The sequence below is a fragment of the Nothobranchius furzeri genome, chromosome 3 (genome assembly GCF_043380555.1).
Source record: "Nothobranchius furzeri strain GRZ-AD chromosome 3, NfurGRZ-RIMD1, whole genome shotgun sequence".
In the NCBI taxonomy this organism is placed as follows: domain Eukaryota; kingdom Metazoa; phylum Chordata; class Actinopteri; order Cyprinodontiformes; family Nothobranchiidae; genus Nothobranchius; species Nothobranchius furzeri.
The window spans coordinates 92,243,169-92,260,668 of record NC_091743.1 but is presented as its reverse complement, the minus strand read 5'-3'; the positions used below and the strand labels follow the sequence as shown (position 1 = coordinate 92,260,668).

Genomic DNA, 17,500 nt, shown 5'->3' with positions numbered 1-17,500 from the left:
GGAGAGGAAATGAATAGATGCTGCTCCCAAATGATGCATCACTAACGCAACACTAATGGCAACATGTTGACAGGAGGGTTTAAAGCAATGCAGCAGAGACGTGAGGAGAGAAATTCTATTGGTTTCTTTGCTTTAACACCTGTTCAAACCTCCAAGGTAATTAATTATTACCTGAGATGCTTTTCAAGTTTGTCCACCTGGTCATGAAGCAATGGGGTGATGCTCGTCTCTGGTCTGGAAAAGAAAAGCAGCAATTTACACAAAGTATTTAAAATAAACACAAAGAGCTGAGAAAAGGAAGAACCTGCACATTTTGATCTAATTAAGCAGAAGGCCACAAAAATAATAATAGAACATCTGGTTGAAGCTACCAAGCCTTTGTGTCCTAGCTTGCAAATGTGCAAAATCCAACATGAAACAGTTTCAGCGCTAAATGAGTGAAAGGAAGTCCCTCCTGGGGGACGTTAAGTGCAGGTTATTGCATGTGTGACTCATACTTGCAGCCTTACTGACCCAGTAAAAGCAGAACACAAATGTGTACCGAGTAGGAAGTCTTCGACAGAGTAATGCACTCATTAAGAAATCATTCACATTTTGCACTTGGAACAAAAACCTCACCAGGAGACATTTACCTCGTCTCTATTTACGGACCAGTTCAGAGCTGCTGTTGGGAAACGTTAACTACTGATTCACATATGTTTCATTAAGTTTCTTCACAGAGTTATAATGTATGGCAACACATTCTACCACTGTTTAAATTGGTGTCTCCTTTAAAAAAACATTTGATTAATGCATGAATTGTTTTGTTCTCATCACCTTCTGCTCCTCTCTGATGGCTGCACTGCTGGTTTTAACAGGCTCTTGACAGAGAAATGATGTTTTAATGATTATTTCTGATTCTAATCGGTCACGCCGACTCAAGCAGGCCGAACGTGAAACTAGTCTCCTACACCTGTCTCCTGCATTAGCCTCTGATAAGAAATAAACGGTGAAAATCCAGAATTTAAAAATCCTGACGGTGTGATGTGTAGCGTTATTAAGATCCTATCGTCTGCCCTTAACAGCTGCCCCTTCACCCAGTAACAGCGTGCATGAATCGCCAAGGTCGGGTTCTTGTTTCTGAATGTTTACATTCCAGGAAAGGAGACAGAAGAAGGAAGAAGAATGCTTTTCATTAATTAATCAAAGAACTTTATTTGTGATAAAGTTAATCAAAACATATGTTGATCAATAATAATCAGGTTAATGGTCTGTGAAATCAAGATGTCATGATTTATGTGTTTAATGAATAAACAGGACTGTGCACCAGACATACGGATCCACAGAACATAGAAACGCATGACACATTGTTCTCATCCAATCAGAGCTTCCGTCTGTTGCGGGGCAGAATCTGGGCTGTTTATTTAAATCGTCCACTCCGATTTGCTAAGATTTATAAACAACTAAGTTAATAAAACAGAGCAACGCCATTTTAACTTCAGTTCCATCTGAGTTCCAACGGAGTTACATCATAGACTCAACGTAGTTTCAACCAGCTCTCAATCCTCATCGCTAAAGGAGATTACAGCCTGGCCAGCTGTGTTTTTCTACTTTAAGCTGAGAACTGTCAAGCTGGAATTTCTGTCGTTTGAACAACAAGACGAGACGGTTCCTTCACAATAAAAGCTGAACGCGCTGAGACCTGCCGCTACTGCCGGAGCTATCCGTAGACGGGTTTGTCGTGCTGCAGACGCTGTTTCATCAGTCCAGTACCAAAGAGGTCCGAGGACCTGACATTCCTGATCTGACCGCGGGAGACTCCATACGGTACGTAGACATGGCACGAGATGGCGTTTCATGTCAAGAGCTTCTGAAGCCCTCGTGGTTCCTAGTCTAAACATCAGACACCCAGATCCGCCTGCCTCAGCCTGGAGATTCTGAACACACACACACACTCACACACACACACACACACACACCAACACTTCAACATTCAAATCCATATGCATCCATCATAGAGAGTTAGTCCTGGTAGATTGTTTGAATTTATAATTATAGAAATTAAAGATTCTTGAACGATCCCAACTCTCTCTTTTCTTGTCTCTGAGTCAATACAAAGTGTTAAATAAAACTCCCTGAAGTAAAAACAACCTCTTCTGATTATAACATCTGGACCTAATAACAGTGTAAGAATATACAACTATATTCCACTACAGATGTCACACTGTCACTTAGCATTCATGGACTCACCATTATGACTCACGACAAGGAAGGCTGTTTTTGGTTTAGCGTCCAGGAACATCTCGACATGTAGAAGCTCACTGTTAGCATTAGCAACTCCTCCACACGGCAGAACTCCCTCAGCCTTTTGGTATTTGTGGAGATAAAACATGAGCCTTGCAGAACAAACCGAGTGAGCGGTAGAGTCCGGCTGCTGTTAGCCAATCTGAGGTTCGACGTCCAATTATCAGGAAGTGAGACTCCAAAACCTGCCGTCTGGAACAGCTGCACCAGAGCTTTGTTTCCTCTGAGAATGTGGAGGACCTCTTTAAGCCAGGGCCAAACAGGGTCACTGTGCTTTACCATTACATAATCAGATTACTGATGGATGAATTCATTGAGAACAGTTATAAGGCTTACTGTTCTTTTAGGTTTAAAATCCAATAAGTGATGGCGATGGTGCTTTTTACATGTATGACAAAGCCCTCAAATATTCCTGTATCGCTTTTCTGCTGCAACCCTGAGACCAGCGGTCCAAATCTGCTCTCCCAAACACTTTTACCTCTCGAATCAAGTCAGCAGCAACAGATGGTGTCTTTTCACTCTGGTCTGACATCGGATCTTATGTGGCGGCCTAAACGCTTTGTGGCTGGAGCGAATCTGGGGCATCACTCACACTCCACCTGGGCCAGTTATCCCTCTTAACCAGCTGCATTTGAGCCAGCGGACGGTCAAACCATTTTGGCAACCACCACATCACTGAGATGATTCATTTTTCATCCGTTTTCATGGCTAAAGTCTAGTGAGAGAGGGTTTCAAAGGTTTTTCTTGGCTTATGGCCAAACAGGTGTTTTGTGAGGTCTTCATCTTTCAAACTCTAGCGTCGTTAATCCAAGAGTCGGGAAGGACATTTGCCCCTAATTTGACAAAACTGCCCTTTAGGCCTTTTCCGGAACCACTGTGCCTATAAAGCCCCGAAAGTAGAACCCTAAAACACGACGCCTCGGGCCGCAGCTGGAACCCCACATAAAAACGACACCTGCAGCGTGGACTCGTTCACTTTATTACAATAACACAGCTCGGTGGAGAGGAGGGCCAGCCGATGTCACTCCATCTTGTTCCAGTGTGGTTCTTCCCCGCGGTGAGGGTGCCATGGAAAAGCATACATTCACAGCGTGGCGCGCCACAGTGGAGTGAAAATGAGCTGAGATGAAAAGAGCTGAAGGCTCTATGACTACCTGCGTGCACCCACCTGACGGGACCAAAACAACGCTGGACTCACAAAGGCGGCAATCGAATTTGACAATTAAGGCTGATTTAGTGAGAACAGTCGATCTAAATAAGACTCATTTCATGTCATTTAACCACTTTTCTGACAATTTACAGGTCAGATGAATTAATTCCATCTTTTTGTTCACATTCTTCTATAAATGTACTAGAACCCCGCACGGCCTGATGGGAGCCAGCAGGGTAGGCCCTCCGGCTATATGAAATAAAGACGTGCAACAGAAGAGATGTACCGGGGGGAAGACAGAGCAATAGTGGGACATAACGTGTGGACTGTATGATGTCTAACTGAGGGCTCCTTGGAGGGTGAGCTGAGCCTACAAGGGAGAGAAAGGGGAGGAAAACAGTGGTGCTAGTTAGGGTTATTTATGGGTCCGAAGAGAGCAGGGGGGTGGGAGGAAGGAGAGTATACTATATTCATGTGGACAGGGGCAGTCATGGACTGCTTTAACGTCCTGACATCAGTTTACATCATCTAGATGGGGCGACGGTGGCACAGGAGTTAAGTGCTCGCCCCGTAATCGGAAGGTTGCAGGTTCGAGCCCCGCTCAGTCTGTCGCTGTCGTTGTGTCCTTGGGCAAGACACTTAACCCACCTTGCCTGCTGGTGGTGGTCAGAGGGACTGGTGGCGCCAGTGCTCGGCAGCCTCGCCTCTGTCAGTGCACCCCAGGGCAGCTGTGGCTACATCGTAGCTCATCCCCACCAGTGTGTGAATGTGTGTGTGAATGGGTGAATGACTGATAGTGTTGTAAAGCACCTTGGGGGGTTCCAGGACTCTAGAAGGCGCTATATCAAATACAGGCCAGTTTACATCATCTAGATGAAGATCAGCTCTGGCATTTGAAGAGCAGAAGATGCATGCTCAGTTGTGTGCGTGTGAATAATGGTGCATCTGACCCGAAACCCCTCTGCGGCAGACACTCCAGGATGTCGTAACAGAGGCTGAGCTGGTCGTCTCTCTCGCAGCTGTAGATGCACTCCAACGCCACCTCCATCAGCTGGTCTGGGTCCCTGATGATCTTCTTCTGGCACTGGAGGAAACGACACAAGAGTTGCTGTTTGGATTGCATCATGGGTGTTGTAGCATAACAGTGGCATTAACGATACCAACGTTGGGTTTGGAGTGCTGGAAGATGAGGAGCGGCAGGGTGAGGTCATGCTGGGCCAGGCCCACCAGGTGCAGTGCCAGCAGAGATCTGGCAGCGCCCTCTTGCTCTCTCTCACAGCGGTGCAGGAAGGGAACCATCCACTGGAAGGCATCTTTCACATAGCGCTCAGGGCTGGACTGTTGTCAGAAAGACAAAAAACACAATTCCCTTCTTCAGAGGAGCTGTTGTGTAAAGATCAGCTGCACTCTTCTGTGTGTCGCTGTTTTCTTTTTAACGGCTCGGCCCATAAAAGCTCCTCGATATTGGCATCAAGGCTCTAGGAGAGAATCTGCTGGAGTGCTCTGTTGTCTTTGCGTCACTAAGGATAGCTATCACCTGCAATGGAAAAGAAGGAAGGCAATAATGTTTTTGCCTGTGCTTGAGCAACATATGTGCAGTGGGGTCCCGCAAGACCCACCGCACGTCTTTCAGGAGCAGCTGGTTTAAGGTTGCCTTGGACGTTCACCTAGCTCCTTAAGCCCGGACCAAACTGTGTTTAAAGCTGTCGAACAGGACTGCTCATGTCACACTGTGAGGACCTTAGCCAGGTGGCACGCTGTACGCTCCAAGACTTCAGCGAGCCAAACTGCATGACGTCTTCTTTGGCACACCCCCAAAAAGCTAAGAGCTAACCAAAACCACAACGCTGAAACGAGAGAAAAGTGCTGCCTTTAACACTTTTATTAGCCTCCAAACCCAACTCCAGAAAGGAGCGGTCTGCTTGTTCTTGCGTGTCGCTTCTACTGTTGCTAATGTTGCCGGTTCTACTCTCGTACTGTGTTCCCGTCACTAGCTGTTCGCGTCAGTCCGTGGATACATTTTCATTGGTTGGTTGCAAATGGGAGTTGAAGGTTTTCAAGCAGAACTTGAAGACTGTTGGAGGCCGATTTGGTCTTGAGGGTGCTCAGTAAGCTGTCGCAGAGCCGGTGACATTGAATGGCCACAGACTTGCAAATCACTCTCACCGATTTTTGTCCCAATTCTGTTCACGATGAGGTTTGTTTAGGACGGTCGAAAAATGCAGTGTGGTCCAGGCTTAAAGTCTCTTTCCAGAGTAATTCTCTTATCCAATGGCGCCATCTAGTGGCTGACAAGCATATCACACAAAAAGTCAGTCGCAGTTTTTTTAGATGGCGGCTTCACGTTTCTAGTTTATAAACGTGCTTCTGTAGCGACACACACGTAGTTTTACGAGTATTGTTCTCATGTCATGTTGCGTTTTCATTCATTTATATTTTAAAGACATTCTTGTCCGTGAAAAGTTCATCAACTCTGCATCAGCCGAGGTAGTCCTTACATTTGAAGCATCTAAGCGGTAGTCTAACATGTTGGGGTTGCAGTGGTCTCTGGCGGAATAAATGCCTTGCAAGTCGTGCTCAGGGGGAAAAAGAGCCCAGAAGCGCCTGGATCAACACGGACAGGTCTACCGCAGCAGACAGCAGCATCGGGAGTCTTATTTTCTGATATTCAGGCATCTCACCTCTGACTGGATAACAGCAACACGACACTTTCACTATAACAACAACACAAGCCTGGAGGAGCTTCGGCCGTGTGGCTGAGGTTCCAACGCTAACCAGCCGAGACATGTCTGCTGTTTCCCGACCGCTAAACCAGCAACAGCCTTCCTCGTCGCGAGCCAAGCGACCGCTTGATGTAGAGCAGTCAGGCTTTTCTGATCCTAGCGTTCCACCGTCTATTTTTCATCAGAAGCCAATGCAGGGGATAGGTGTAGGAGACTATTTTCATGTTCAGCCCACATGAAAAACTCAGAGTGACCAATGATAATCAGAAAAAATCATTCAAAAATGTTATTTTAGTATTACACACCTCTAAAGTACTAATGGAGAAGATCTGGGTCAAAACATTAAGTGAGAAAAACAATTTCAAGGCTTTTCAAAATGGTAAAAACATTCTTATCAGCATTAACCAATGGGAGAGAAGAGTGCTCCTTCCACAGTGAATCTGTTATCAGAAGCAACCGGAAACGTCAAGAACACGGCTGCAGTTACAGCAATAAAGGGCAACAACACTCAAAGCAGCACTAAACAATGATGAGACATGTGATTACTTCAGCTGTTGCCCTTTACCGCTTCATTTGTGTCGTCGCGGCTTAAATAAACTGTCAGGTGGTTTGCATTCCCTGAATAGATGCTACTCCTTAGATCCTGCCAAACTTAAACCTGTGTGTGTGTGTGTGTGTGTGTGCACGTGTGTGTCCGATGAGGAAAGTTCTATTAGTTTGATGCATTTATCCGTCTTCTTTACATGGTTTTTAGAACACTGCAGAGCGTTTCAAGCTGCATTTACATGAAATGGAACCATGCAATTAAATGTGAACTTTAACTGTAATTGCTGCGGTATGTGGGCAGCGCCGCTGTCAGCAAAGAGGCACGTCAAGTGCATCCAGGGCTTCGCACCAGCCTTGTGACAGCCCTGACTCACCATGAAGAGATGAGAACGCATTCGGAGGGAAAACAAAAACATTTAAATATGAAAAATACTCCGATGCTGAATGCAAGTCTGCACGCCCACGGGTAATCATTTTCACTTTGCTGCACCGTCTCTGTGAAAAAGACATCAGACGCAACCAGAGAAGGAGGTTTAATCAAGGCGGTTTGGTAAACACACACACACACACACACACACACACACACACACACCAGGCAAGTGCCCAAAGGGAGTTCCAGTCAAACAGCGTGTATTAGTGCAGTCAACAGTATTTGCTGGCCTCCTGCCTGGATGAAGGATCCTACTGCCGGTGGTTCTCACACGCTAAAGCCGACAGTTATTAGCTACAGTTTACAGGGCCGCTCCTATCATGAACTCCAGGTGACCCAAAGCTGTAGCACCTGCAACAGAGCAGCTTCCATGGCTCCTCTGCTGCAGTTGGATCACAAGTTTGTTTCAGTAAATATCAGAAACCTCAGCATATCAAACGATGGAGCCTCGCTTTACTCTCTCCTGCTTATTCAAGTCTGATTACTAGAAAATACGTTTATTTCAAGCAGCAATCAAAGACAATGAAGGCGTGTTTCTGTGAGGCTAAAGACTAAATGGCTCATTTGTTAGCCGGGTGGAGTAGACAATAACACCCCTGCACAGCTGCAGCTATGTAAACAGAGTCCGGTAAACCAATCTCACACCTTCTGAACTGTTATAAATCAGAGATTAGTTATTAGACATTAGATTTAATGCATGAAGGACATAAGTCAACAGCTTTTATCGTTGTTTAAAACATCACTTACATTTTTCATGAGCAGGCCGAGTTTTTCTATGTGACTGAGCTGCCGCAGATCCTTAAGCGTCAGATTCAGGTCACATGATGTCTCGTACACGAGTGTTTCCATGGTGACCAAGTCATCACAGAGCTGCTCAAGGCCTGGGATCTCTCGCTCCTTACCCAGACGCACCAGCGACAAAGCACAGTCCACCTGGCGGACGGAGAGTTAGGGTTAGGTTAGAAGTTATCATCAATCACACAAAGAACGCTCTGAGCTCCAGGTCAGTTGATCAGTTCACTAACTGAGCTAAATATTAGCCAATTACATTTCATTTGTGTTTCTTTTATTTATGTGAAAACTAACTTACACATACCATTACTTATTTGTTTTAGTAGACATGTTGGGTTAGCCCCATTATTCTGTGTAAATTACCACAGAAATATTATTCATATGAACCACTTAGGATTTCTATACTGGAGTCATTTTAATACCAAAGTAATCCACTGTGGTCTTAGCCCTACTCAGACTAGCCTTTAGCTTATCAATCAGGTCATACGCTCATACATCAAGTTTCAGAGATGTCCCGTAATAGTCTTGTGTCACATCAGATTACTAAAACTTTAATGAAACTGTTGATAGTAACAAGCTATCGCTGAAAAAATGAAACCTGAAAGTGATGGTGTGTATTCTTCCTGGTGACAGAGGGCGGTGCATATACGTTCGAGTAAGACCTCAACGGATGGCCATTAGGGTCAAAAATGAGCACAATGTTTGAATGAATACTTTGTCGGATGGTTCAACCTTCTGCTAAATGACGAGCGTGTCAGACTCCCTTTCATCACCGGCAATGAGCGAAGAGGCAAATGTGTACAACAACAACGTTTTATGAATGGTGAAAGTTTTGTAACTGTCTGTTACAAATCAGTAAATGTGTTTTGTCCTCACAGGCTCCCGTAGAAGAAAACATCAAATTTAATATGGTGTCACCCGGAGACTTAGACCCGCTCCCATGTAGGGTTGTCACGGTGTGAAAATTTAACCTCACGGTTATTGTGACCAAAATTACCACGGTCTTCGGTATTATCGCGGTATTTTTTTAAACACGTTACATTATCACACAACTAAATAAACCCTGTATGTCAGGAAATATCGTCCTCAGTTTGTCTCTAAATTTTGCCTAAAATGTGTTATTTTGTAATTATGTTGTTTATTTGTTTACATTTTTCCCTTTAGTCTTTAAAATACCAATATTTGCCCATAACTTCTTATTTTTTGTCTGTTTGATGTCATCGTTTTAAAAATATTAGATCAGATGATACTCAGTACTCAAGTAGCCTTCTAATCAGATACTTTTTTACCCTTACTTGAGTAATAAACCCTATATCAGGAAAATATCGTCCTCGGTTTGTGTCCTTCCAGTGAGCTTTGCAGATGTGGGAAAATGTCATCAGGCAGTAATCATTGTTAAATTCATAATTATTCTCGGAGAGAGACCAACTCTTATCGGCCCCTGGGAGCCCCGTAATGCATAGCGTCATTTCAACATGGCGGTGTCCGCGACACGGTTTATATGCAGGTAGCGGCGCTGCGGCTGCTTTATATAGCGACTCGTTGCATTCTCCCTCAACCCAAATCCTCGGATCACGCATTTTAGCTAAAACGCTACCGTTAGCTTGCCTTGCGTTGACTGTAGAGTTGTGGGTGATGGTCACGCAGATGTGTCATGAGATTTGAAGCGTTGCTGCCTTTCACAGACACTTTTTCTGCACCTGCTTCAAACAGGATAGCCGTCTTCTATCAGCTGTCCCTCGGCATTCTTCACATATCCAAAAGATGCCCGTACTTCCCACTTTGTCTTCTTTGAGGTATAATAAATGTCCTCCTGAGTGCTGCCGTCTCCTCCTTTGGCCATTATTTCAGCTTTAGCTTCAAGAAAGTTTTGTTGTAAACAACAAAGTGCGCATGTGCCGCTGGCAACTTCAGCAGATGATACGGTGGCTGGTAAGGGTCACCGCGCCTACACCGCAGCCACGGTAATCCACCGAGATAATTTAGTTTTTTTTAAAACAAGACGGTTATTATTATTGTCAACTTTTTTACCGGTTTACCGCTACACCGGTTACCGTGACAACCCTACTCCCATGTGTATTAGATCTTGTTTTTATGGTTACGTTACAAAGTCGCTAATATTTCTCAACATCCGGGTATCGTTTAATTCAGTGGCTCCCAACCTGGGGTCCGTGACCCCTCAAGGGGGTCCCCACAATTTTGTCTGTGCTGAGATGAGACTATATTTGTAAATCCCAATACCACACCCAGTAGTATAATTCAAACTTTGTCTATGAGTCAAAACTTTCAACGTATGTGGGTAAGAGTTGGTGTTGGGGGGTCCTCGGCTTGTCTTGGACCCAGGCAAGGGGTCTTAAGGGACAAAAGGTTGGGAACCACAGATTTGATTCTTTTTCCAAAACTTTCAATGGATATTTCCAGAGACTCAAAGTAAAACTACACACTGTCACTTTAAAAGCACCAATACCCCAATCCACACTAAACAATAACCTCATTATTCCTTCCTGAACAGAGAAGATTTGGAGCTTCCTGCTGCTTGAATCGATCCTATTCCATCCAGAAGAGCAACCGATCAATACGTGACCACCTATACACTGGCAGCACGCCCAGTCAATCGATGCTCTCCACCTGTGGATGTTAGCCAATCAATAGCAGATGCCACTGGGCCTCTGGGTGATGATTGCGCCCCCTCCCCCTATTTCTTTTTGCAAACACATATCACAACCTTGTCATCAGCTTCTTATCTCACCACTTTTTCCCCCAAACAAGTAATTACAAGCATTCACGTACTGAAATTTTAAACACACACTCACAAGAAAATCCAAATCACCTTGACTCAGAACGGGAGTGAGAACACACCAAAGATGGAGTAATTAGATCCCAAGAAAGAGAGAGGAAAGAGATTTTCCATCTCACCGCAGACGATTCAGATGTTAAACTCTAACTCTTTAATTACAACCTCCTTCTTCCTGCCGTCCTTATCACTGTCTCTGCACTAACAGCACACTCGACTCCCTCCCCCCTAACTTCCCCAACTCCAGTCTCCTTCGCCTCCCAACCCCCACTCTAGCATGGTCTATTCCTTCAGATATCATTTCACAAAATCACTTCAAATCTGCTGTTTTTAGCACCCCACCTCTTTTCTTCTATCTGCACCTCCTAGCAGAGCTCTTTAAGAGTCACCGTTGGCCTCTATCTGAACTGCCTGCCTGGCTTTTTGCCTTTCCCATAGCTGCTTTTCAAAAGGCACCCGCTTATTTGCTGCCACTTGTTTGTAATATAAGCTTTTTCTGCCTCTTCACCTCCCTATAAGTGCTGGTTTTCTTTCAAACAGTGCTCTTTCCATGAGATTCCCTTGTGGCTGCAACAGGTTGCAGCAAAGTGTGAACGGCATTTATGAAAAGGCTTGTCTTCAAGCATTTGGGATGGTTCTTAGGTCCCTTAGACAAGTCGCAGAGCATCGCTGTCATGTTGCTTGTATGCCATCAATTTGCCGCCATGCTACAGCAATTTGCCGCCATGCTACAGCGATTTGCCGCCATGCTACAGCAATTTGCCGCCATGCTACATCAATTTGCCGCCATGCTACAGCAATTTGCCGCCATGCTACATCAATTTGCCGCCATGCTACAGCAATTTGCCGCCATGCTACATCAATTTGCCGCCATGCTACATCAATTTGCCGCCATGCTACAGCAATTTGCCGCCATGCTACATCGATTTGCCGCCATGATACATCAATTTGCCGCCATGCTACATCAATTTGCCACCATGCTACATCAATTTGCCACCATGCTACAGCGATTTGCCGCCATGCTACAGCGATTTGCCGCCATGCTACAGCGATTTGCCGCCATGCTACATCAATTTGCCGCCATGCTACATCAATTTGCCACCATGCTACAGCGATTTGCCGCCATGCTACAGCGATTTGCCGCCATGCTACAGCGATTTGCCACCATGCTACATCAATTTGCCGCCATGCTACAGCGATTTGCCGCCATGCTACATCAATTTGCCGCCATGCTACATCAATTTGCCACCATGCTACATCAATTTGCCACCATGCTACATCAATTTGCCGCCATGCTACAGCGATTTGCCGCCATGCTACAGCGATTTGCCGCCATGCTACAGCGGCATCAGGGTTAGCCATGTTAGTAGGCAGGGTTGGTACCTCGTTTATAAGTGGTCAGACCGTGGTGGTAATGTTGCGCAATCGTGTCATTTTCATAAAAGATTACACAACGGAGGCACAAATGGGTGGGCTCTGCACTCCCGCGGACGTCCATTTCGCTTGGACATCACTTGATTTTTATGGCGATCGAAGCCGCGCTCATTACGTTTTAACAAGCTGCTCCTAAAGATGTCTGGACTCCACAGTTCCTGTGCCGTCTCTGGTGATCTGAGCTCCAGCTCTAACGGAGAGAAACTCCTGGAGCCCTGCATTGCTCCAGATTATCTTCTCAGCTGATTCAGTTGACAAAAGTGAAAGTTACAGCACCTTTCACTTTCATTTTCAATATGTCTGCCGGAGCTCGGCAGGATCTCCCCACGTGATCGTGACACCACCTTCTGTTGCACTAAGGCGCAGTCGCCGTCTACACAGTAGTTACCACAACGATACTACCAAGCGAGGCGGAACAAGCACGGCTAAATTCATGCATTGCTATGCCGACGTGGAGTGTTTCTAAAACACACCATTGCAGTAATACTACGCTGATTTGGTAAACCGAAAAAAGTTTGCAAGAACAATTTTCTGTCAGTGTGCATCAGGGTCAGGGATGTTTGATATCAGCATTTTTTTTTTACTGATATCCAATATACTGAAAAAGTTATACTTAGAGAGTCGATACGTTAAATATTTTCTATATTGGCCAAAATAAAAGCTGATAAAAATAAATAAATTGAAAGATGCTTTATTAATCCCAGAGTTTCAGTGCACACATTTCAGAGAGCAGACATACGAAGGCATACACATGACAAGAACTGGTGACTGCGGTCATTCGCAACCCTGAGTCGCGCTACCGTACTACAATTAAAAAATTAGGCACCTGTGTGGCCAACTGCCGCCACAACTAGACTGGAGAAGGGCCTGAAGGACCCAACACACCGTTGTTTTAATGTTTTGAGTTTGTTTTGTATTTGAAGTTCAAATATAGTTCAAAGCTCCTAAGATTCAACAAATATTAGGAGCTTTATTGACTTTTGTCATTTATATTGCACACAGTGATTGTTCAGTTGTCTCTCACAGTCAATGTGCTGCTAAAACGTATATATATATATATACATATGGGCCTAATAATCGGCTTTAGATATCGGCCATCAGCAGAAAAAGTCTTTAAAAATCGGCATTGGCCTTTAAGAAAACCATATCATTCAGCCTCTAGTCTAACTCTTAATTTCCATTACAGATATGAGCAGATATGTGGAGTCGCCCGTCAGAAAGACATCACATATCTCCTTTCAGGCATATTTGAACTTTAAACAGTATCAGTGCAAAAATGGCAACTGCTTCAATTTGTGGAAGGCCAGCAGTGCCAGACAAACAGTAAACCACGGATCTGTCACGTTTTAACATTTGGACTGAGAAGTAGCTGAAGAGTTTCATGTGTAATATGTGGATGGTATCTCAAGGTTGTGTCATTAAAAGAGTAAAAATCAAAACCAATCATTTCTGGTATTATATTTTAAGGCCAATATTGGCAAGATAGATAGGCGGATTGGTGCTGTGTCTGAAGTGATGCGGGCGTTGTACCGGCCTGTCCTGGTTAAGAGAGCCTTTCGGCTCAGCTCTCTCTTCACCGGTCCATCTACGTTTCAGCCCTCACCTATGGTCATGTAGTGACCGAAAGAATGAGATCATGGTTAAAAGCAGCTAAAATTTGTTTTCTCCACAGGGCGTATAGCCTCGCCCTTAGAGAAGTTCGGTCATCCAGGAGGGGCTCGGAGTAGATCTGCTGCTCTTCCACATTGAGAGGAGCCAGTTGAGGTGACTCGGGCATCTGATAAGGATGCTTAATGCATCCTAATCATCATGCTTAATGAGGTTTTCAGAGCACGTCCAACCAAGAAGAGACCTAAAGGTAGACCCAGGACACACTGGAAGGACTATGTCTCTCACCTGGCCAGGGAACACCTTGGGATTCTCCCGGAGGAGCTGGCCCAAGTGGCTGGGTAGAGGGAAGTCTGGACCTCTCTGCTTAGGCTACTGCCCCCGCAAGCCGCCCCCGGATGAGTGGAAGAAAATGGATGGATGGATCGATATCGGTCGATAACGATGGTAGGCCGATTATAGAATATATCCCTATCAAGCACCCATGTCAGAACCTTCTCAGTTGTTTCTCAATTTAATTTCTGCGTTTCACTTGGAATCACGTACAATTAGTGACTTAGTGAGTGGTTTTAAAAACGCCTGTGTCACGAGGAGCATGTGACATACTTGCTATAAGAAAACTGCACATTTGCATGATTCTTGTACCATTAGTTTTTCAGCGTAGCAACATGAATGGCCTCATTTGTGACCCAAAGGTCACACTTCCTCAGCTGGGTCAAGCGGTCCTGGCTGTACTTCTATCTACAGATTATCCAACCAGGAGACGCGAAGTCTGCTGTAAACCATCTTTAATCTGACTGCTGTTCCATCCGCAAGACGAAGGACACTTCAAGATTTAAAATAAACTCTTTTCACTGTCTTATTACAAGGTTCATAAATAGCCATCATGGTTCATTATAAATGTATTTAATTACTGAAATGAATTATTATGAATGAATCACAAACTGTCAGAATAAGGTCTCAAACCAAACTCAATTTGGTTGCAAATCTATCCCAAAACTGTCTAAACCCGTATGAGTTTGAGACACGTGACTATTTGGAGTGGAGTTCAAAACTCCAGTGATGAAAGACCATAGACCTGTGGCTCACGTGAGATGATTGAGACCTCCTGTGAATGTTTTGGGACAGATTGGAGACGTCCTAAAGGGAAGGGTGGACAACCGAATGGCAAAGAAAAAGTTGGAGACAAATTGAGACGTGAATAAGTGGCAAAAAAAAAAAAAAGACAAAAGACATTTGCACAAAGATCCAGGAGATTAAAACGGTCTCCAACAAATACTGGCTTCAAATCGTCAGCGTTAGCCTATCCTGGATTACCTGCTGTAACATTTGTAGCGTTGTTAATCTACATCACCAGAATTTAACGCTGTTTGCTATTCAGCTTTGCTAAATTCTGAGAAAGATCAACAAATTAGCATTTGAAGCTTATATCATATATAAATATCCAGGATATTCATACAATCGATGGAAGTTCCTACACCAACGGGCTTGGTCTATATTTAATCCAAAGATTAATATTTAATTTAATTTAATTTAATGGGCTGCATGGTGGTGCAGTGGTTAGCACTGTTGCCTCGCAGCACGAAGGTTGCAGGTTCGAAACTCGGCTGCGGCCTTTATGCGTGGAGTTGCGTGTTCTCCCCATGCATGCGTGGGTTTCCTCCGGGTACTCCGGTTTCCCCCACAGATCCCAACATGCCCTACAGGTTATAGATTGTAAGTCGCTTTGCATAAAAGCATCTGCTAAATAAATAAACATAAAAATAATTTAAGATATTTAAATTAACAGCAAAGTTTATTTATTGAACAGAAGGCTTAATGGAATCTTTGCTTATTTAATAACCAAATATACATCATTCTGTGTTTCATTTCAAAGAAGAGTCAGGTTTAAACAGCTAAGAATTTATTACTAACAATTTAAAAGACAGTTTATAACAGCTTTGATATTAAAACTTGGTATTAAAGCAACCTGTGTCTGGATGGAAACTAACTTGAGATGCGTGGGTTTGGATGCGTGGAGGGATCTCAGGAGGTTCCTATCAGAGAGGAAACGCGTTCTGGGTGAAACAGTTGTTTTGCAGCTGAGTTGTTTCTTAGAAATAACAGCATACGGACGCCATCTGTCGGAATCGTCTGCCTCACCCAGTCAGGAGACCCCCGGTTGGATCCGAGATGTCAGGTGGAGATGACCTCCGAGCACGAGGTGGGTAGAGGAACCTTGGTGCGACCAAATCGGTCCTGAGATGTCTCCGGGTCACAACGACTGATGGAACTGGTTGCGTGTCAAAAAAAAAAATCAATAACTCTGAAGGAGTTTTGTGTCAGCTGGTAGCAGGTGGCGTTTATTCGGAGCGATTCTATCGGCGTGACAGAACAGCTCAGTGAGGCTTCGGGCGGCCGACCCTTATCCTCCGGGACTCTCGAGCCACGGAGAGCTTTTGGTGAGCTCAGAACCGTCAGCCTGAACTGAGGAGTTTGGTTTTAACACAACCTCAGGACACGCCCTCTCAGAGATAGCAAGCTCTGGTTATGGAGCAAAGACGTGTGAGGTGGTTACCTTTAACCTGATTCAGTCCTGCATGGTGTGTATAAGTGCACATGACCTTCTGGTTACTGATCAAACATTACTGATTATCATACATAATCATTATTATTAACCAAAGAATAATAAGTCATTTCAGTAATTAAATACATTTATAATGAACCATGATGGTTATTTATGAACCTTGTAATAAACAGTGAAAAGAGTTTTATTAAAAATGATTATTTTAAATCTTGAAGTGTCCTTCATCTTGTGATGGAACAGCAGACAGATAAAAGATGGTCTACAGCAGACTTTATGTCTCCTGTGATGGATCATCTGTGGACAGCTTGACCCAGCCCCACCTAGCTGGGGAAGTGTGACCTTTGGGTCACACATTCATGTCGCCACACATTTAACAGGTATTGCTTTAACTCTACTGTCTCCACTTCCTTCTACAGGTTGTACGTCCATGTTGAGCCTTCTGAAGTTCTTCATGTTGCCATTTCTGTAGTCAGTCGCTCTGAGACTGATTTAGAGCACTTCATCACCTTTTAATCAAGCCTCGTTTCACCCACACCACATTCCTCTCACAAGCATGAACAGGAGCTAGCGTGTTAGGGTTGGAATTTTACAAGAAAACCCAAAATAGCAGGAGCGCTTTTCCAAGGCCGCTGTTGCTTTTCTTTCCTCGTCTCACCAAGTGTGAGAAGCAAAATGTGTGAAAAAGCACAAGACAGGAGGGTTAAGGACAGTCTCGAGAGACTCCCAGAGTAACGTGTTAGCGGAAAAAAGAAAAGACAGGAGATGAGGTCTAATTAAAGAAGGAGCGAGGGGGAGAATGAAAGGGAGAGCGTGTGATTCCTTCAGATTAACAGAGATTTTTTTTCTTCCTCCAAACACTCTCATGCTCTCTTCCTGCTCTTGAGTGGAAGATGAAAGCAGCAATTCCCCAGTTCTCGTCCAAAAATGAGCAATGGACCCCCAAAATCCCCATTTCTCCATCCTGTTTGTTCCAAGCCAACGGGATGAAATGGAGAAATGAAGGGGAGCGACGTGACTGCACCCTAGTTACACCTTTCACAAAGACAGAGAGACCGCCGCGACAAGCCTGATCCATCACTAGGATGGGGGTAAGAAAATAAAAATGCTGTGGGTGGAGTCAGGGTTTATATCCCATTACTCCACTAAACAAGTGCTACAGAACACAGAAGCTCTG

The 17,500-nt window shown here is 44.5% G+C and overlaps 1 protein-coding gene across 2 annotated transcripts in view; it reads right to left on the bottom strand.

The window, feature by feature from the left end:
* The window catches only part of nbas (NBAS subunit of NRZ tethering complex), a 283,815-nt gene that overhangs the window by 186,934 nt on the left and 79,381 nt on the right, over positions 1-17,500 (bottom strand). For both annotated transcript variants that reach the window (XM_054733731.2, XM_054733732.2), the window contains exons 24-27: positions 7,880-8,065; positions 4,598-4,771; positions 4,384-4,517; positions 172-234 (exon numbers count right to left, since the gene is read on the bottom strand). In XM_054733731.2, the coding sequence (XP_054589706.1) occupies positions 172-234; positions 4,384-4,517; positions 4,598-4,771; positions 7,880-8,065 (557 nt within the window). The remainder of the gene's footprint in view (positions 1-171; positions 235-4,383; positions 4,518-4,597; positions 4,772-7,879; positions 8,066-17,500) is intronic.